Here is a 22,882-nt window from a genome sequence, read left to right as displayed (position 1 = left end):
TGATAACTATTTGGATAATAATTACAGGATTAATATTACAATAACATACGACAAAACATGGTCGCCCATGGACACACGCAACATAAGAAGAGCTGCAGGTGCGTTGCCGGCCTTTTAAGGGAGAATACGCTCTCTTCTTGAAGGTTTAGTTTTACAGGTCGTATTGGTCCGGAAATACAGCTGGTGACAGTTAATTCTAGAGTTGCACAATGCACATTGTTGAATATTTTCCCAACAGTTTCAAACACGTATTTTATTTAAACCCTATTAGGCGTACTTCTTTTCCACCTACGCTACGGTTTCAAACACGTATTTTATTCAAAATCTATTGGGCGTACTTCAAAAGGCTTTAAATGTAGCCTGACGCCACATTCTCGATACCTTTTTTAAGATTCCAAACACTTAAGTCGATTGAGTATTGCCAGAATCGTTTGGCTACCAGTCTCGCTCTATTGGTTTCCGTAGTTAGAATAAATCGGTTTCCATTTAAATTCATTCCACTAGGGTTTACCGCAACTTAGATGAACCGATTTTTTTTATTTTTCCGGGATAATAACCTAGGTATATCTTCCCTTGGACTTAGGCTTCAGTCTTGAAATTAGCGGGCAGCGGGGCGGGAGCGGCAGCGGCGCGTTCCATTCCGATTTATACGAGTATGGACTGGACTCGAAAAGACGCTCGCCACGCAGCGGTTTTTCGAGGCCTATCGAAAACGGCTTATCCATATAAATCTAGTAAGTATATCTCCGTATCGAATATAAAAAAAAGTTCTGCGGTTTGAGTAATGAGCATGCAAAGTCAATAGACTTACTCTCGCATTCATAATATTATTATTAAAGTACAAGATCCATATTTTGACAACAACATTGAATTTAATTAACTTATGAAAAGCATTCGGTTGCTCTAAAAGCGAAAACAGGCGACTACAAAACTGTGCCAGCACTAAGTATCTGATCGAAGTATGATTATGAATGACACTTGTCGCCTTCCGCCCGCCGCCTCCTCTGGAGCTCGGCGATCGATCACGGCCATATCGAACACGAATACTCCAATATCCGGGTAACTCTACAAACACTAAGGTAAGCTACCGGTTTAATTAAATTTCTGCCGGGACTTATTAATTAAGGTTATTCAGGTAAAGTTTTAATAAGAAATTCATTGTACCGAATGAAATATTGTAGCTCAAATTGAAATTTTGTTTCAATTTCGCAATTTAGTTTTCTTATTTCATTATTAAAACATTTATTCTTCTTTCTTTAAGATTTCTATTCTATCTAGACGATAGGCTTAGATGCTCGTTCCAGGTATAAGTTCATAGCCGGGCTTAGATTGATGCCAAAATGGTGCATAGGAATCGTTCCATGCACGATTTCGACATTAATCATACATATTGATGTATGTTATTTGGACCCATCCATCAGTCAATTACACAGTTCTCTCGTTTCGCAGAGCAAACTGATAGACTAACGCTAGAACTAGCGTAAATCCAATCCATTGTACCATCAAAGAAGTTGATTCCTAGGCAGATGTCGGACATAAGTAATTTGGTCGCGTTGTGTCAAACCCATCCGACCGATCACAGCTAACATTGAATTGACATAAGCCGATCAAATGAAGTCCGTCAACTGCCTAGTAATCAATTTCCTCGATGGTACGATATTATAATAATTGTGCTAAGTATATGCAGGATGATTTTTGAAAATATCATGTTAAGCAAAATCGAGATAAAAATAGGACACAGTGAAAAAATGTTAGGAGTTGTAAGCTCGATTTAATAAAAACTTGAACTGCATTATTGGCTCTTTGGAAAAATCGATTTCCCTACCCGAGAATCGAACCGGCTTCTGCCTACCGTCACCTTTCTAAAAATCAATCCTGATTCTACACAGCCAATATTCTTAATAAAATGGTAGCGCAACCTCTTAAGGGCGTTCGCTGCGTTAGGCGTGCGCCCGGCGCGGCCACCCGCGAGGCGTGCTTGTTTCATGTCATCCCATGCGTTGAGCGGGTCAGCCGTCGCACGATTACTATGACGAGCGCACGGTGCGGGCGCCCGCGACGGCCAGCCGCGCCTGGCACACGCTTAACGCAGCGAACGCCCTAATGCTAAGTACTCACATACGGTTTTGCTCGATAGTTTTACTCCGAATCGAAGGAAATAACATATTTGGCATATTTAATTCCATCGAGCTGGCTCGAAGCGAGCCTTCTGTTCCGCGAGCTATCAGTTTTGCGGTCCACACGGTGGTTATTGCTCGATTTGGAGTAAAACTATCGAGTATGTGAGTACTTAGCATTATACCTTGTCACTAAGGTTCAATTGGGACCGCAACGCGAAGCGTAGGTACATGCATTTCTAAATTTGTAGTGAATTGACAGACTTTAATTTCGTGGGACGTCATGCAAGTCCAATGATATTCTATGTTACTAACGTAACTAGATTGGAAGTTTACGGTAGCAACGCGTTGCCACTTCGAAGATGCCTGCAGTCATATCTCACATACATAATGACATAACGAATATATGACTTGACATTGTCTTTTGAACAAAAAAGTGGTTACGCATTTCTGAGAATCTTTTGTAAGACATTGCTACTCTAGTATTTTAGAAACTCATTGTGCAAGTCTGTCAATTCAATGCAGAAATGCATCTACGGACTATGCGTCGCGTTCCGGTCTGAATTGACCCTTACATATTCGATATCGACAGTTTGTATTTAAGGATGCTGGCTCTTCTTCTCTCAAAAATTTTTGCGGAAAAATCCTTTTTATTTTTATTAAAAATAAATATAAATTACTTTGTTGTGATGAAGAAAGCGAGCAATCTAACCTTTCCGTCGTGTAGTTATTTTCTTGTCATAATTTTTTACACATCGACAGTAATAAATCAGAAATGGGACACCGAGATCCGGGTCTCATTTAAGTTAAACAGCTTCAGACTCTCCCTTTTTTAGTCTTCTTTAGATGTTGTTACGCGAAATGAGTAAAAGAGTGCTGAGGGTTATTCACCATAAGAACGCCAATTACGTATATTTTGCATGGCATCAAAACAGCGCCCCTTGTAGCAAACAATGGTAACTAATTACCATACAAATTCTATTTAACGTCTTTTTGATGAGAAGTGATTGTGATGACACACTTAACTCACACTTAACCTCTGCTAAGTGTGAATTAGTTAATTAATAATTAAGTACCTGGATGACCGAGCTTTGCTCGGTATAGCAAGCACTCATTGACTTCGTGTTACTTAACAACGCCATCTGCTGGAATAGCTTTAGCTGTTGTTGTGTCGTTAAAGCAATTAGTTGCTTTAACGACACAAAATAGTATTATTGTTCGCCAATAGATGTCAGAAGGAGTCATATTTTTCAGTTTATCGATTATCGATAAAACACGAATAAAAAGACATTTTCTAAAAATGATTCCTAGCTAGATCGATTTATCGCCCCCGAAACCCCCTATATACTAAATTTCATGAAAATCGTTGGAACCAATTCCGAGATTCCAATTATAAATATAATATACAAGAATTACTCATTTAAAGATATAAGATAAGATAAGAGTGAAATATTTTTTGCTCTATATCGTTTACGTTTACTACATTACAAAACAATATAACTTTAAACAATGTTTCTAATAAATCCGCTTTAACAATGAGTTCAACATTGGAGCATCTGTTTGCTTACAACGTCTTTATAGGTAGTATTCCATATTCCTATTAAGTACGTTGAACAAGCTGTCGGGAGCCATAAAACAGGCCGTTTGAACGTTACGGCCCTATAAAATCCAAATCGAATAATCCGATACGCATCAATTACAGGACGACGTACCTGAAAATTGCATATAAAATTCGAATCGAGTTTTGGCATCGAATATCGAAAATTGCACATCTAAATGCCGTGAAATTTACGATATGTCCCCTCCGGACGTTACGTAGCCCGCTACGATGTGCTACGCCGTAGCGGGCTACGAGCTCTACGGGGTCTACGCCACATGGCTTCGTAGTACTAATGTTCCTCGCAGTGTTACCAACTCTCAAAAATACTTGTATCCCTGAAGTTGGTGTCAAAACCCCTAAAATCATATTTTTTTTTGTTTTCCTCCTAAATATATATATATATATATATATATATATAAATATAAATTCATAATGATTTAGAAATAATTATACGATAAAACACGAATAAAATGCAATGTCATTTTTACCTAAGTATGATTCCTAGCTAGATCGATTTATCGCCCCCGAAACCCCCAATAGACAGAATTTCATGAAATCGTTGGAGCCGATTCCGAGATTCCAATTATATATATACACTAGCTGTTTGACCGAGCTTTGCTCGGTATTCAATAAAACACGAATAAAATGACACTTTCTAAAAATGATTCCTAGCTAGATCGATTTATCGCCCCCGAAACCACATATGGGCGATTCCATTATCGCGGGTGCAACAGTTTGACACACTTAAAGCTTCCTACAGCCAAAATGAAGCATATTTATTAATAAAACATCCCTTTAAGGGATACATTTTAACTAGTTTAACAATGATTTATAAATGAAAACCTTCATCAAATGTATGAATTGCCACAAACAGGTCTGAAGTGCCATCGCGGGTGCAACCATATTGACCCTCCATTAAGAACTGTGATGAGTTCATATGTGAATACTGGTTATTGCGGAACTTTTACAAAATAACTTGCCTATATTTCAAAATAGCATAAAATAAAGAAACTATGTAACTAGATAAAAGTAATTATAATAATAAGTACTAGAAGTTATTAACCATTTTACGATCGCGGGTGCAACATCAAAATTCTCAAATCTCTTAAAGGTGAATGAAATCGTAATTCTCTAACAAATTTTAAAATTTTCGATATGGAATATATAATATATACTAATAAGTTTGTAATAAAACTGCACCAAATTGTAGTTTTATTTTTATTTTCAGTTGTTTATTGGCCTGACAAAATTAATCGTCTAAATCACTAAAAACGATTGAATAGTGTAATTTATACAAAAGATTTCGACATATTGCTGTATAACTATACCACAACTAAACAATAATTTAAAATATATGCTATTTTAATTTAAGAATATGGGAAAAAACATCGCGTCCCTTAGATGATATTGCTTAAAAACGCTCTAAATTATTGGAAATTCATTTTTTACCGATAAAAATTGTTTTGTTAGTAAATACACATCTTCTTACGTATATTCCAATAGAAAAATGTAATTAATGTCTCATTTTAAAAATTCTCGTTAAGGGCCGTCTGTAGTAGAATCGCCCATATATACTTAATTTCATGAAAATTGTTGAAGCAAATTCCGATATTCCAATTTTATATATAATATATATCAAAATATTTTTATTATAAGTTATTTAATACATTAAATATTTTGTCTTCATCTGAAGACTCAGATTTTTTGAAATCATACACTGAATAAATTTAACATTTTATCCTAAACGGGAACCATATTATGTTTTGTGAGTATGTTTTAATTTTAGAAAAAAAAAATCAGACTCAACCAGTATTACTATTTAGTTTTTCCTACCTCAACTTACTATACGGTCGAATTGAGAAGCCTAATATTATGGCGTATAATAATATGAATTTCAATTATTTTTCTAAGAGAATGTTTTTTATTACATCTGTAATTCACTTAAGAGCCCGAAAGTGATACAGTAAAAGAAATAAAAGTATAATATTTTATGTTACAAGAGTCATAAATATGTGAAGCGAGATACGGGCCCGAACACGAGCGTTCTAATTTTAAAAGTTTTATGACTTAACGTGTTTACGAGGGGCGTACTATTGAGTTATGAGTCGCGAGTTAACGCTAGATGGCGCTGTACTGTATTAACCATAAATTTGATATACCTAGCGGAATCGAGAAACAAAGGCCTGAGCAAGCGAGATGTCACTATCATCTGGTAACACTGAGTGGTAAAAAGAGACATGTGATACATGACAGCAGCACTCTTTTTTTGACGTCCAGTCGGCACGTGCGGCACGTTGACAATTTAATCTCATAGAAATCATGTTCAATCATGCTTGTGTAAGTGTATACGTACACATATTTTTACGTCCTGATGAAACCAATTTCGGTTTCGTTTGACAGCTCGAGATTGTTGCTCTATTCCGCTTGGTATATTAACTTTATGGTATTAACTTGATACTCGATTTATACAGGGTGAAACAAAAACAAGTGATAATAATTTAGGGTGTGTACGTGTTCCCTGTAGAGAGTTCTCTGTGAAAGTAGCAGCGCTGAAAGACCAAAAATTTTTTTCACTTTTGTATGGGGAAACTCGTGACGCTCGGGCCGTTGCCCATACAAAAGTGAAAAAAAAATTTGGTCTTTCAGCGCTGCTACTTTCACAGTGAAATCTCTACAGGGAACACGTACACACCCTAAAGTATTATCACTTGTTTTTGTTACACCCTGTATACGTCAGCCACCGCCCGTGATCATCAGAAATTGTACGTAACGATTAGTTAATAATAATCTTTACTTTTTTTATCTTTATCTTTATTTTTGTAAATGACAAAAATTACAGTAAGTAATAATTACAGTACAATGATGGCTACCTAGTATAGGCTCAGCCTGTATCAGGCAAACCTTCCTCCTCCACATCTTGACGACCTCTGTGGCTCAGTGGTGAGCGCGTTGGTAGCTCAAGCCGGGGGTCGCGGGTTCGAATCCCGCCGACGGAACAAAAAGTTTTCAATGTTCCCGGGTCTGGATGTGTATTAAATATGTGTATGATATAATAAAAATCTTAAATATATGTATAGTATAAAAGTATTAAATATATTTCCGTTGTCTGGTACCTGTAACACAAGTCCTTTAGGTACTTAGCACGGGGCCAGACTGACGTGGTGTGAAGCGTCCATAGATATTATATTATATTATATATTATATATTATCTACAAAGGAAATAAATAATTTAGTAAAGTGAAGCAAACTAATCTTAAATACTACAAAAACTTTTAATCTAATACGGAGTTATTATATTATAAGAAAGAGTATTTTTGTCTTAACAAAAAAATGTTACAATATAAAATATATTAAGCACAATATTATGTACATAAAATTATCTACTAATTTATAGTTTTGTGTGTGCGTGAGTGTGTGTGTGCGTGTGTGTGCGCGCGTTTGTGTGTATATTATTTGTGCCGGGACAGCTGCTACTATAGTTTAGTCGGCTCTATTAGTTTCTCTACTTCATTGTAGCTTAAAGATGTAAGATATTCTTTGACTATTAACTTTACCTGTCTATTCGTCTTATTTTTAATTTAAATTTAATTATTAATTTCAAGTTATCGCTTCGCTAGCGAATGCTAATGTCAAATCCCATACATTTTGTGGCGTTGGCGTTGGCGTTTACGATAATCGCTTGCCACTTGTCTAGGCCCTCAGGATCGAAAGTTTGAATATTTTCTTCGCTTGTTTGCGGGAAGAAAGATGCATATTTCAGACTGCTTACAATTATTAGTGACAGTTTAAAAATTTAACTCGTATTTTTATTTTAATCGTAGAAACTCACATAGAAATTCAAAGATGACGCATCGTGAGTTTCTACGACGCGACGTCGCGCGTCGTGCCGTATATCGTGGCACTTTACGTTGTCGCGTCGTAGTCTTTCACGATGCTCGCCGTGGATTCGTCACACGTCACATCGTCTAACGAAGTCGCGTCGTGGGGCAACGTCGTATCGTGTTTTTGTGTCCCGGCCCTAAGGGTCAATTCAGACCGCAACGCGACGAGGCAAGGCGAGGCGCGGCGCTGCATAAATTTGTATGGATTTGACAGAGTTCAATTGCGTGACACGTCTTGCGAATCTGTCAAATCCTATTTATAGGTATGCGTCCGTACGACCGAGCCGTTTGGCCGCTATACCGAAAGATCACAATCAATAATAAGTAACGATTCATTTAAATAGCGACAAATCGCGCGTTCGGCTGGACGCAATCCAGCCTAAAGGTGCCGGTTGGCAGCGGACGACATGAAGCAACCGCAGACGACGTGTCGTCGCGACACTACTGGTTTGTATACGTATTTCTATGAAATACCTAGCGACACCTCTTTCGACAAGACAACCTCTATCGGTTGTATCACGGGGAGTGCTCTGAGGAATTGTTCGAAATCATACCACCTGAAACTTTTCGCTATCGAGTGGCAGTCTTCCACAGTGCGTTTATCACGTAACTTTCTGCCGCGCACTGTAAAACTCTGGAATGAACTGTCACCAGCAGTATTTCCGGACCTGTACGACCTGCAAACCTTCAAGAAGAGAGCGTGTTCCCTCTTAAAAGGCCGGCAACGCACCTGCAGCTCTTCTGATGTTGCAAGTGTCCATGGGCGACGGTAGTTGCTTACCATCAGGTGACCCGTTTGCTCGTTTGCCCCCTTATTAAAAAAAAAACACGAAGCTATAGCGACACATTCATAGAATTTATACATAGAAATGACGTGTTGTGACGACACGTCGTCTGCTGTAACTTCATGTAGGCGGCTTCTAACTTGTACCTTTATGCCAAAACCCTGAATAATATGCTCACCGCGTTATTAGCAAGGGCGATGTTTGCATAATACATGTACGGCTTATCTCAATCCGATGAGGGTCAAGCGATGCTCCATTAATAATTCCAAGTAACTTGAGGTCACGAAAGTGTGGGAAAGTGTATTTTGGCATAGTTTAAATATTCAATAACCCGCGAACTCAGCCTCGGAGAATTATTTAAAGAAACCTTTCTGCAATAATCGAAAGAAGTTTTTAGGCCGTAATAAGCATGTTCGAAAGTAGCCCGCGTAATAAGCATCCATACACTTATCCGATGTTTTATTTTCGAAGTTAGAGATTTTCATTTTTAAATTTGTCCTACATCAGTGTGCTCCATGGAGCCCTGGGACTCCGCAAAGGGTAAAGGCCTTGTAGGGGCTCCGTGAGCGATACATAAATTGTTTTTAATAATGTAATTAGAAAATGTCACTTCTTATGGCTATTTGACTATGGAACCCTAAAAATTAGAACGAAATAGCCACTAATCATAATGTGGTAACAATTTTTGAAGGTGTCTTCGTTCTGAAGTATTCCTTACTTATAATATTATATCACAAAATATGTGAAAGTTAATCCGTTTCTCTGTCTGTCTGTCCTCTTTGACTGATTTAAATGAATACAGATCATTCGTAATCTAACATTTTCATAGGTTTAAGTAACTTACATGATAGAGATAGAGGTTCGTATCGCATCCCTTGTCCTTGTCTTTGGGCAGGCCATGTTCGTCTGTGTCACCTGAAAAAAAAGAAAATTATTAATACGGGAACAGTTTTAGAAACTGTTACACGCTCAATCTGGCATCAGTTCAGTCCTCATGTTTGTTGTATGGGAGCCCCCCTCAAATATGAATATTATTTTGTTTTTAGTATTTGTTGTTATAGCGGCAACAGATATACACAATCTGTGATAATTTCAGAAGTCTAGCTGTAGCGGTTGTTGAGATACAGCCTGGGGAGTGATGACATACAGACAGACGGACAGACGGACAGACAACGAAGTCTTAGTAATAAGGTTCCGTTTTTACCCTTTGGGTACGGAACCCTAAAAAATGACCAGTCCAATCCGTGGGTCACACGTTCAGCGTCAATATTTACCAGATTAATGGGTCAGATTGAATAAAATATGATCGTGTAACCTAGGACTTACATTTTAAATCGATGAACCAAGGTTAACGTTTGAAAACCTCTAACACAATTATTACAGTCAAAATCATACAAGAGTCCATGGATAATTTTGAAATCATGAAGTATCCTCTATTTTTAAATTTTACCACTTTAATATTCTCAACGAAGTGTTAATAATTACTGTATAAAGTGATTGGATTCGGAACCATGGTTTGGCAAAATCAATATGACAAACATAAAAAGCTGTACCGTAAAGCCGACAAGTTAAGAGCAAATAAACTAATAAATTTCGTCAATAGCTCAAGCGAACAAAGTTCTCGACAATATCAATATTTCAATAAGAAAGTATCAAATTAATATTCCATAATGTTGTACCCGATAGACGTACGACAAAGTTTCGAGGGCTCTAACAACAAAGTTGGGAGTTCCGCTGGCCAATACAGCTAACTTTGTTGTGTTACAAAGCGACCATTTTAGCCCCGCTAATACAGCGGGGCTAAAATGGTCGCTTTGGGGAGTTATAAGATTCATTTTTTTTTAAATCGCAAAATGCAAGTCTGCTTGCAATTCATGTCTAGTAATTTGTACTAATTTGACATTAATTGTCAGTTTGACAGTTTTGACAATTCATTTGCTGAATTGATTGAGAGGAATTGCTAAATGTAACCCCCGCAGGACTCGTCATCACAAATGTTAATTAGCAAACTCACTAACAGTTACTAACTTTTATAGTTTTTATATATTTTTTAGGTTCAGTAGTCAGTGTCGGTTTTAGTACTAACAGCACCCTGGGCGAGATATTTTAGTCCTCAGGGTGCTGGTAGTGCGTGCTTGCGGCGTCCCTTTTAGTTTTCCCTCTGCGCACCTTTTTATCCGGCGCCCTGGGCGGTCATCCAGCGTCGCCCATTTTTATCTCGCAAAAATGTACGGTTCCCGCGCGATAAACGGATTTTGGCTCAACGCAACCGGGCTTTATCCCCTTCTGAATAAACTCTTTGGTTAAAAGTTTTGAGTTTATTGGCGTTTTAATGATTTGAAGAAACAAGTAATTAATCGCTGATTTTCATATTTAAATGACTGAAGTATTTTGGGTGAAATGTAAAGTAAGTATATTCTTTGCAGCTTTAAATACAGAGTAGGTAGCCTTGTTAAGAAGGTAAGTTAAAATTCGTGTTTTGAGATTCGATGAGCTTGTGCTAACTCAAAACTTTAGAGTTTGAGTAAACATTATAAAAATGTTTTTGAGTTAGTTGAGGTGCTATACTGGGTTTATACTAGGTTCAGTTAGTCTTACCGTCAAATGCATGGTTTGTGTACATTTCTTTGCCCGGGTTTTGTCATGTGGATTGTGTTTATCTGACAGTTCGTACAATATCTAGTACAGTTCTCCTGTGGCACTGAAACGCAAATCAAAATACAAGTCAGAATGTGAGGAAGTGAACGTTTTGAGTTTGCTTGATGGCATGATTTGATGAAGGGATTTAATAAATAAAATTGTGAAGTATATACGAGTATAGGAACCTAAGCTAAAATTTTTCTTTTATATGTCACGACTTATAATGACATATACATTACACATAAACTTAAAAATATGATGATAGATCCATGTAGAAAACTAGATCTCGAAAATAAGACGTAATACATTTCCCAGACCAGCTCGACTAGGTTGCCAATAAAAATAATACGTAAATCAAACTAGCAACCTACGAAGGACTTTAACGTTTCACAAAGAAAAGAGTAGGAGAGGCACAAAAAGTAATAAAGTAAAATCAATAAGGAGTGCTTAAGAGCGGCTAATAGAGTCTGGCTTTACATCAGCTAAAATATTACGTAAATAGAAAGCTTAAAGGTAGCCTTTCGAAGCGAGCGACTATAGCGTCAGTGACGCCGCGACTGTGCCGTCGCGACAGAGCGACAGCAGCGCGTCCCCATCAAACACGGCGCCGCGCCGCTACCTTGGTCCTTGACACGGTAGCAAACGGTAGTTCCGAAAAAAAAATGCGTTACGAGGCATAATATGAAAATACCTATCAAAGTTGCGTATTGCAAATATTGTCTTGTCATAATATTTTAATCAAACTGAATAGGGGCACGTGGCAACACGCCGTTCGCGGCACCGTGACACAATCTGATAGTTCAGTACAAATTTAGAAATGCATGTACGCGTCGCGTTGAGGTCTGATTTAACCCTTAGTGTCGCCGTGCTCGAATGACATTCCCTAGAAATTAGAATTTCATACATCTGCATAAAACATCTATCTATGTCGCGGCGGCACAATCGTCGCGTCACTGACGCTCGCTTCGAAAGGCTACCTTTAGCAATTTTTCAGCTCGTATTATAATTTTAAATTTCTTTTCACTTTTTCACTTAGATCGGAGTATGCAAAGTGGGTTTTCGTATTCGGAATAATTTAAATTATTGATTACTCGGGGCGGGGCGTGTTTTATGTGACTTCTGACAAGGCGCGTTTCGAAGTTTTTGATCAGCGAAATGTGAACGAGATGGTATTGACTCGCGAGCCCGGATCACACGGTTTGTATTAATTTGACTTAACGAAGAGCCCTTCGCGAAATAAAGTGTAATTTAATAATGCTGTATCAGAATGTCAAGGGCTGACCTTTCCTCTCTAATGAGGTTCTTTGATACGAGTACCTTTTGTTGATGTTAATTGAATAATCTACGAGTTTACCAGTATAATTATATTGCTCTGAAATCGGAAAGCTATATTTAGCATCGGTCGTGGTTTTTTTATTTATTAAAATTTAAATTGCTACAGCAACATAATTATAATGCTAAGTACTCACATACGGTTTTGCTCGATAGTTTTACTCGAAATCGAGCAAAAACCACCGTGTGGACCGCAAAACTCACAGCTCGAAGGCTCGCATCGAGCCAGTTTGAAGGCTCGAATCAAGCCGGCTTGACAATTTTTTTGACACTAGTTTTTATTATTCGTAGCTAATTTCCTTCGAACAGGAGTAAAACTATCGAGCAATGCTGAATGTGTGTACGAAAGCCCGAGCCGTGGTTTTTACTCTACATGATTGCTCGATCGAGCAAAACCGTATGTGAGTACGTCTTACACTTATACCTTAATATATTATTATTTATAGATTACCCATTACTTTGGCTACACTTCATACACTTGTTGCAATCCGAATTTAAGTTAAGTCTGTGTTAAAATAAGTATCACGCCTTTTCTTTCATAAATACGTAGAACGAGAGAATTAACAAAATATTTAACCAGGGTTAACTTTAACCCTTAAACTAGCGCAGGTTATTTATTTTTTTCGCTTTTGTTGAAGCTAAGTAACGTAAATATCATGTATTAATATACTTTGCTCCAAACATCCCTGGACTTCCCAAGACTAAAATTAGGCAAGTCAGTTCAGCCATTCGCGAGTTTTAGCGAGAGTAAAAAAAATTAAATTTATTTTTTAATAATATAGATATTGTTATAACTTAATATTTTGCCTTGTTATGTACCAACTGTGAAGTATTTAGGAGGAACTTCCCTTTATAATTAAACTAATTTACCTCGTGTCTACCATTAACAAGATGTGATATTTTGCAAAACATGACCTTGTATTTAAATTAATAGATGATAAGATAAGATATTATAATAATCGGCCAGGTGCGAGTCGGACTCGCGCACGAAGGGTTCCGTACGGTTATAGAGAAAAAATAGGCCAAAAAGTATGTTTTTTGTATGGGAGCACCCCTTGAAAGAGCCATCCCCCCCCGGGTGGGTTTTATTAAAAACGGGATTAAGGGATAGTGGGATCGACGATTCAAAGATATTTCGGTGCTTCCCAAATGCAGCCCAGCCCAAGCGTATTTTTTATTCGCCTCCTTCTTTCTTCTTCTTCTTTAAAATCGTTTAATTTTGTATTTTTATAGTAAACGATGGATATCTTCTAGTTATATAAATTAACATCGTTGTAAAAATAAACTCCATGATTTGCATAATGTGTGTAATTAACGCAAACGGGTTTTAGACGACCTTAAATGTTTTAATTGTTATTTTAATAATAACAGGCCTTATTTTACTTAATACAGTCAAGATCCATCATTTTAATCGAGGATTTTCCGCATTTTTACCATAAATATTGGTAAGATCTACAATGGTTTTTTCCTTTGGCATTTTTTTCTTTTCATTAAAATTTTAAATTGCTGCGTATTTTTTCATCAAGGGCTGAGTTTCGACGAACCGCTTGGAAATAATATTATAATTGGTTTCTTAATTGCTTATTCCCTTTTAATCAAGTTCCTATAAGATATTTGTTATTTTTTTTCTACCTAAACAGTCACAAAATATCCAAAATATGCTAAAAAAACTTGAGAGGTGTAAAGGGACACCCGAATGGAACGATGCTATTTCTTATGTTCAATAAACCTGTATACATAATATACACTCAAATTATAAAAAACGCCATCTATTGACGCCCAGGAATACTAAAAACCCGTCGCTGTTTATTCTCAAAAAACCGCCATCTAGTTGACGCACAAGAATACTTTCAACGCCCTCTGCCCCTACCATGCAGGTACTAATAAAAAGTGTCGAGGTCAAATATTGTTATGTCTAGCCCCCTTTACACCGAACGCGCGATAGGGAACTTCGTTCCAAATACAATGTGGTTACGTACGAAAGTCAATGAAACGGAGTTGTGGTGGGGGTTGGCCCCATAAAGCTAATATACCTAGCGGAATAGAGAAACAAAGGCCTGAGCAAGAGAGATGTCACTATCAGTAACACTGCGTGGTAAAAAGAGACGTGTGATATATGACAGCAGCACTCTTTTTTTGACGTCCAGACGGCACGTACCGCACGTTGACAATTTAATCTCATAGAAATCATGTTCAATCATGCTTGTGTAAGTGTATACGTACACATATTTTTACACACAGATGAAACCAATTCTATTCCGCTAGGTATATTAACTTTATGGTTGGCCCAAAGGATGACAGAGCACTCAACGTCAACAAGTAACAACACGTTAATAAAGACATCGACAAAACTATTTAGCCCAACGCTGATAGTGATGTTAATTTATAATTTGTTAATACAAAAGTAATATTGAAAACTCTTTGAAGTTTCTAGAAGAAAGCTTCACGAATGTACAGGAATATGTTATGAGTACTTATGAGCGCCGGCTGCTTTCACGAACTTTAGATACCCGAGCTTCAGTGTGAAAGCGTCAAAAGTTTTATTTACGCGAATAACTTCGGTGAGTATGTTCCTCGAAGTTTTGTGCTTAATATCCGTTTCGCAACGCACAAATGCTTTTTAATTAGTCTATTAACCTATTTGATGAGGTTTCTCTATTCGACCGTATATATATTATATTCCTTTTATTTTTATTCACAGATGACTTTGCCGTTTTTGAACCGATTTTGATGACTCTTTATTTATTGGAAAGACCTTCACAGGCATAACAAATTAATAAGGAAATACTGTTCGAAATCGTTTTGTTTTGTAAAAAATATTACTTTGGTTTGATCATAATTTCCTTCAAAGTAATCAACAGCAGCGGAGCTCGTTATTCAGGTGCGCGCTAGTGTTGACTGCCATAGTGTTTCAAATAGGCTGGACCCCTTGGAATTACGCCGAGATTTTTCAAACGTGGAAGAGCCATGCTTCGGCACGAATGGGCCGGCTCGACCGGAGAAATACCACGTTCCCACAGAAAGCCGGCGTGAAACAGCGCTTGCGCTGTGTTTCGCCGAGTGAGTGAGTTTACCGGAGGCCCAATCCCCTACCCTATTTCCTTCCCTACCCTATTCCCATCCCTTCCCTACCCTTCCCTATTCCCTTCCCTTCTCTACCCTTCCCTATTCCCTTCCCTTCCCTACCCTCCCTTATAACCCTATTCTCTCTTAAAAGGCCGGCAACGCACCTGCAGCTCTTTTGATGCTGCGAATGTCCATGGGCGACGGAAGTTGCTTTCCATCAGGTGACCCGTTTGCTAATTTGCCCCCTTATTTAATAAAAAAAGATGTAGCTTCACTCTGCATCCTCTATCGGTTGTATCACGAGAGTGCTCTGAGGAATTGTTCGGAATCATATCTCCTGTAACTTTTCTCCATCGTTCTAAGCGAAAAATATCTCATCTTCATCACCTTGATGAGTGGCAGACTGCCACTCATCAAGGTTGAAACTTTTTAATCGGGACTTGACGCGACTTATTTAAGTGGTAATGCTACTACGAGAACATACTTTTTCTCGACGTTTCGGCCGTGTTGCAACGGCCGTGGTCGCGAGGGGACTTCTCGCAGACGTTAGAATCCTCTTCGAACACGCTATGTCATCACACGGTTTTATCCACACACATTTAGGTAACACTGCACTATCGCGGCGCTGTGACAGGAATATAACCGACGTTTCCAATCGAGCGCGTTTTTTACGAAGGAATTCTAGATGTTTTATTTTTCTAATAATATCCGGCCTGTATCGGTTATTAAGATAACATTTTAAACTTTCGCGTTGCATTATAATGAAACTTTTTAATCGGGACTTAACGCGACTTATTTAAGTGGTAATGCTACTACGAAACGTCGAGAAAAAGTATGTACTCGTAGTAGCATTACCACTTAAATAAGTCACGTTAAGTCCCGATTAAAAAGTTTCATTATAATGCAACGCGAAAGTTTAAAATGTTAACTCATCAAGGTTGTCGTCTTAATCCACAGTGCGTTTTTTGAGTAATTTTCTGTGGCGCACTGTAAAACTGTGGAACGAACTGTCACCAGCAGTATTTCCGGACCAATGCGACCTGTAAACCTTCAAGAAGAGAGCGTATTCCCTCTTAAAAGCCCGGCAACGCACCTGCAGCTCTTCGGATTTTTCGAGTGTCCATGGGCGACGGTAGTTGCTCCATTAGGTGACCCGTTGGCTCGTTTGCGCTCCTTATTTTATAAAAAAATATAGTACATACTCAACGTCCACTTAACTAAAATTTATTTTTCAATTTGTAAGAGGTAGAAAATAAGAAGGCTCTTAATATAGCAACATTAGAAACAAATTAAGTTAAATGGCAACACTCGGGCTCAAGTAAATCCCCGTTGATCGATGCGGCCTGAGACCCCAGCTCATTATTCTGATGTTACTCTGAGCAAACACGCGCCAAGGTCCAGGGATATTGCCAGCCCAAAGGATTTATACAACTTTCTCTTTGTTTAATTATGTTTCGGTAGCAATTTGTTTTCGTGAATATTAACACCCATATGGCTCTTTTAGAGCTTGTACCATCAGAGAAGTTGATTGATAGGCAAATGGCGGACCTACGTAATTTGGTCGCGTTTTGTCAAATCCAGCCGACATGACAGATCACGAATTACATTGAATTGACATAATCCGACCAACTGACGTAGGTCTGTCTCATAAAGTTACCTAGCGGAATAGAGCAACAATCTCGAGCTGTCAAACGAAACCGAAATTTAAATTTAATTTGTTATTATTTTTAGCAATATTCCGCGAAAACAACTTCCACCTTTAAGTAAATGAGTGAGTGTACGCATAGGCATGCGTACAGCACCTCCCTCCTCCCACACTGCCTATGCGTACACTCGCATGCAGGTTGAAAACCTCAACGCGCGTTTCGCCCCAACACCGGAGCATCCTCAGGATGTGGACTCTACGAACAACGTCCGTTCAACGGCGCGTCGAGGTTTTCAACCTGCATGGTGGTGCCCCTCACCACGGATGCACGGATTTGCCAACATTATTGCTTGTTAGGTGGTGGTGTTTGCAAGTTCTTGCATGCGAGTGTACGCATAGGCAGTGTGGGAGGAGGGAGGTGCTGTACGCATGCCTATGCGTACACTCACTCATTTACTTAAAGGTGGAAGTTGTTTTCGCGGAATATTGCTAAAAATAATAACAAATTAAATTTAAACTATGGATTTCCGCAAAGTAACGCCTGATTCCATCAACTATTTGAAACCGAAATTGGTTTTCATCTGTGTGAAAAATATGTGTACGTATACACTTACGCAAGCATGATTGAACACGAATTCTATGAGATTAAATTGTCAACGTGCGGCACGTGCCGACTGGACAAAAAAAAAAGAGTGCTGCTGTCATGTATCACACGTCTCTTTTTACCACGCAGTGTTACTGATAGTGACATCTTGCTCAGGCCTTTGTTTCTCTATTCCGCTAGGTATATTACCTTTATGGTCTGTCTACTGCTTATGAGTCAATTTATTCGATGGTACGGTACAACAGAAACTGTAATTGGCATTCATATTTATATTGACGCCCTTTTTTTCCAAACAAAAAGTCTACGATGCCAATAATAGTTAAAGTTGGTGCAACTCACCCACCCTAAAATACTCATTGAGGTACTCATCATCGACAGGATGATGAGTTAGGATGGGTTGCACCAACTTACTTTAACTATAACCTTGACTTTAACTATAACAAAATGTCAAAAGAACTGTCAAATCTCTGGTTCAAGTCAATAATGGACGCCATAATTGACGACTAACTTAACCGCTCAATTCTCCTCGGTTAAAGTTAAAGTTAAATTTGACATTAAGACCCAATTTCACCAACCTCTGTTTGTTAAATCCTAACAAGGCATTACTTAACGGACCTTGGAAATTTAAACAGACTGTTAAAATACTTATGTCCCACAGTAAAAATTTAACAGCGGATTAGTAAATACAATGTTAAGTGAACAACGAGTGAATAACATGCAATTCGTTCGTTCTTGTTATAAGGCGACGAAATTGCAATGTACAAGTTTAATACGACATTTTGGCTGCAATGTGTCATTTTCACCTTATTCGTATAATACGTCATCTGGTAGATAATGCGACCAAATTAAAATATCACTGATCGCATACATTTGTTACACTACAATAGTTCTTTTTAATTTATCAGGTTAATAATTATGATCTGTCAAAGCTGAAAACATGAATCATGATACAAACTTTTATTTACTTATTTCGGTTTGGTAATTTTGATACAAGTCAGTGTATTTGCAATGTCAATGGTAGTCCGAGGGCTGAATTTTTGACAAAATGAAAATAAATAATTATGCATAACATGAAAAATAATAATTAATATGTAAGGATGTGGCGAAACATGGCGGAAACACTCAAAAGTCAAAACAGATTCTTTTATTGATATTGGATATTGTCTTTGAAAGTTGTTGTTTTGACTATTATAACGGCCTGTTATATATTTAACGGACCTCCCCAGCAGGAATTAAAATTTAACACCGTGTTAGGCGATTTGACATGACATTAGCGTATGGTGGAACGCTCGATAACTCTAACAGGCCATTAACTGATTTAACAAGCCATTATTTATTTAACATTGCTTGATGAAACTGGGTCTAAGGCTCACAATGTTGCCGTAAATGTGTGCCGAGCTGTCAAACGAAACCAAAAAAAATTTACGTCTGTGTGTAAAAATTTGTTTACGTATACACTTACACAAACATCTTTCTAAGAGATTAAACTGTCAACGTGCCGATAAGTGCCAACTGAACGCCAAACAGATGAAAAAATTTGGTTCTGCTGTCATGCACCACACGTCTCTTTTTACCAGTGCTACTTTCGCAGTGACATCTCTCTTACTCAGGCCTTTGTTTCTCTATTCCGCTAGGTATATTAACTTTATGGTCCTTACATGTTGTCTATTATTATATTTCAAAATCAGAATATCCTTACGGATTGTGTAATGTAAATTAATCTCTTAAATCCGTAGCGCGAAATTTAGTTTGTCGCACGGGAACTGAACTAATTTTTCCAGGATAAAAAGTATCTTATGTCCTTTCCCGGGACTCAAAGTATCTTCATACCTTTCAGCATGTTCGGTTCAGCGGTTTGAGTGTGAAGAGCTTACAGACAGACACACTTTCGCATTTATAAAAAGTATGGAAGTATGATTTCGATATATAAAATCATGTATAAAATTAAACGATTGGATCTTGTGGATTGTAGCTTAAACTTTTTTAGCATTTGGGACAGACTCGTATGTTGTATATTTCTCGTAACTGTATGAGCAATATAATTTTGCCCCAGATTTCTCGCTCGGCACTTGATGAGGTATTCAAATATATATGGCATAATTTCGTACGATATGTAACTTAGCCGGCGGGATAGATATTACATATTTGGACAAAATATCAACATATTATTTTAAGTACCTACTATAATAATGATGTATAGGAAATTTAATGTCTCAACGCAACGAGATGGGGCTAATTTTGGTTTTAAAATGTTCTGAAGAGATCGGAGAAGAACCCTTTAGGGTTAGGAAATGTTGCATAATATTCAACATGGACAACTTAGCGTACATTTTTTGCGAATGGATGTTGAATTCATTCGAACACAATATACTTATGCAAAAAAACAGCCATTATATAACCTTCCTCAAACTTCTTGTACTATTTAATTGCAACATAAACTAAAAATATAAAAACTCCTAAAGATAAATTAAGAGTATAGATAAGTATTAAATATTAAGTGTAAAAAGCAGGAATGGCGCTCCGCGAGCGCTGCCAAACTGTAAGCCGTCAAATCTCCGGAGCGAACTTTACCGTCCAGGAGATTATTGCTTTAGCTTATCAGTTATATTTATTTGAAGTCGGTACCAGCTAATTTTATCGTGAGTTTAGTCAATGTCAGAATATCTGAAGCTTTTGGGACTGGTACCGACTTCAAAGTAATGAGGACTGTAGTATGTACAGAAATAGTTGAGATTTAGACGAATTCTGAAAAAGGCACTATTATAGAGTAAGAGTTATTTAATACTTTTTAGTTCATATTATTATTGTTTTTACCTTGGAAGTCGGTTTTAATTTTTTGTTAAAAATTATAATTTTACTCTTTTTAGTTATCTACAAGATAAGGCTTTATGCGTAAATAACCACTACGAATGTAAACTATTCACATTATGTTACTGTAAGCGAAATTGTGGTAAATGCTTGCAGTTATCTAAGCGATGCTGCAATTTAAAAACTTTTATCTTTAAAGGTTCAGGAGTTCTGTTCAGTGCCTTTGGACCAAGAGACACCTTCGTATGAACTTTCTCTTATTCGTAACATATGTTTAAGTTAGAAACAACATTTTAACCACTATGAGTCTTTTGATAAATTTCAAGGATTTCCCTCGATTGCTCATAGATCCCATCATCGGCTCACCACTTTCGTAATTATAATACAAAAATTAAGATTATATCCTATACAACAACACAAGAATTTTGAAAATGGTCCACAAACAGCGAAATAATCATCAAAAACATCTGCTTCGATGCAAAATATCACGAAAAGCATCAATAATTGGGTCATAATGTGATGACCCATGGCATAATTACGATTTTGATGATGATGATCAAATAAATTGATGTGTTGGCTTATGCTTTCAGTTGTTTAAACCACGCCGAAATCCCCGAACCTGTATCTATAAGGATTCAAAATTTCTGTTGGGTACCTTCGGATTCAGGGTATAACCTGGTGCGAAATCTTACTTTTTGGTAGTATTTACCTCGAATGCTTCAGAAAAAATTGAAATCACTATATGTTTCCATACAAATTTCAAGGAGTCCCCTCGATTCCTCCAGGATTCCATTATCAGATCACCACTTTTGTGAACATGGTACCAAATTCGAGTTAAACCCTATACAACACAAAAATAATTTTGAAAATCGGATCACAAACGGCTGAGCTATGGTTGAACATACATACAAAAAAAAAAGATACATACAACCGAACGTATAACCTCCTCCTTTTTGGAAGTCGGTAAAAATGCTATATAAACGAGACATACATATTACATACCTATGTTGGCTAACTTGTAAACTAACTGATGTAAAGTGTTTTTAAAGGAGTGACCACACTGAGACGGGCCGTGCCGGGGCTCAGCGTGCCGGGGCGCATAGCAAAAATCCGCCTCCATACAATTTGTATGGAAGCGGATGCGCGTATCGCACATTGTGCCGGGGCGCATCGGCGCGAATTTTTGCTCGGCGGATTTCGGTCAATGCGACACGGCCCGAAAAGACCCGCCCCGGCAACAGTGTGCATTTATTAGCGTGGGCTGTATGTATGTATCGATCTAGCTGGGAATCATTTTTTAGAAAATGACATTTTATTCGTGTTTTATCGAATACCGAGCAAAGATTATATTATGTTAAATACTGCTTGTTTCTGTTTAAAATACATATTAAATTTAGAAAACTTTGAAAATGCAAACATTCATTCAGTATTTAATTTAGTAACTGAGGAATCTGAAAATAATAATCTTTTTCGGTATAATTTTTTTAGTCCCAAAAATTACAGTTTTTACGTGTTAATATTTTCATTCTAGAAGAATATCTTTGTAGCTTTCAAGTTTCAACAAAAACTCTTTGTACGTCCAACATTAATTCTTTAATGATGTGAAAATGCTGTAGCGTATAAAATTTTAAGTTGTATTTGACCTAAAAAATTAACAAAGGCGAAACCTTTTCCACCTTAAAAACTCTCAGCTCAGTCCTGAGTAGACTTGAAGCGATATTGCTGATTCCATTTGATCTTATCTTTTCTTTTGCTCTAGGTATTGTTAAAAAAGAAAAAAAACATTCATATTGAGTGCGATGACGACAGAGTAATACTTATATGCGAAAATTAGTTATATTTTAATTTTGAATCGCCTTTAATAAAGTGTCTTAATTAATAATTAAAAAAAAAGTCATTTTTTCAAGTATACACCCACAATAATAATTTAATGATTAAAGTACCTACGTGGTACCTACTTATGAAAAAGACGTAACACTAGACCTGATAATTTTTGGTGAGCAAAAATGTTTCCATGGAAGTTTATATCTTTGTTATTTGTATCCCTTAGTTGGTCGCTGTTAAGCATTAGTGTCCTAAACTCCTAACCCACAATTTTTTTTGTCGTTAAATTTTGAATGCAGTCTTGTTCTAAATCACCTAAAGAACATAACTGCATTCATAACTCAATACGTAATTTTTGTGTGGGTTAGTACACGAATGCTTAACAGCGTCCAGTTAATAGTTACATATTAATATTTTAGAGATTGAACCCTGTTAACCTAAGTCCCTAAAGCCCTATAGACCCTCAGTCCCTAAGGCCTGACCTAACAATAAACATAATTGTGCACAGTACATAATATGTACTGCGTACAATTATGTTTATGGTTAATATATTATATAAGTACAAGAAACCTGCAATATA

The 22,882-nt window shown here is 37.3% G+C and overlaps 1 protein-coding gene and 1 long non-coding RNA gene across 13 annotated transcripts in view; one reads left to right on the top strand and one right to left on the bottom strand.

Annotated features, from left to right (window-relative positions):
* LOC121730070 (solute carrier family 12 member 4) overlaps positions 1-22,882 on the bottom strand; it is a 371,671-nt gene that overhangs the window by 14,493 nt on the left and 334,296 nt on the right. For 11 of the 12 annotated variants that reach the window (XM_042118886.1, XM_042118887.1, XM_042118888.1 and 8 more), the window contains one exon: positions 9,228-9,298. In XM_042118886.1, the coding sequence (XP_041974820.1) occupies positions 9,228-9,298 (71 nt within the window). Of the gene's footprint in view, positions 1-9,227; positions 9,299-10,981; positions 11,045-22,882 lie in introns of those variants that run through there. The other variant, XM_042118897.1, reaches the window with a different exon arrangement.
* LOC121730105 lies at positions 11,823-22,820 on the top strand. The gene is made up of 3 exons (XR_006036068.1): positions 11,823-11,882; positions 14,885-14,892; positions 22,811-22,820. It is a non-coding gene; the product is annotated as an uncharacterized LOC121730105 (long non-coding RNA).

The sequence above is a fragment of the Aricia agestis genome, chromosome 9 (genome assembly GCF_905147365.1).
Source record: "Aricia agestis chromosome 9, ilAriAges1.1, whole genome shotgun sequence".
Lineage (NCBI taxonomy): Eukaryota > Metazoa > Arthropoda > Insecta > Lepidoptera > Lycaenidae > Aricia > Aricia agestis.
Note: the sequence above shows the minus strand (reverse complement) of the source record. Positions and strands in the feature narration are given on the sequence as shown.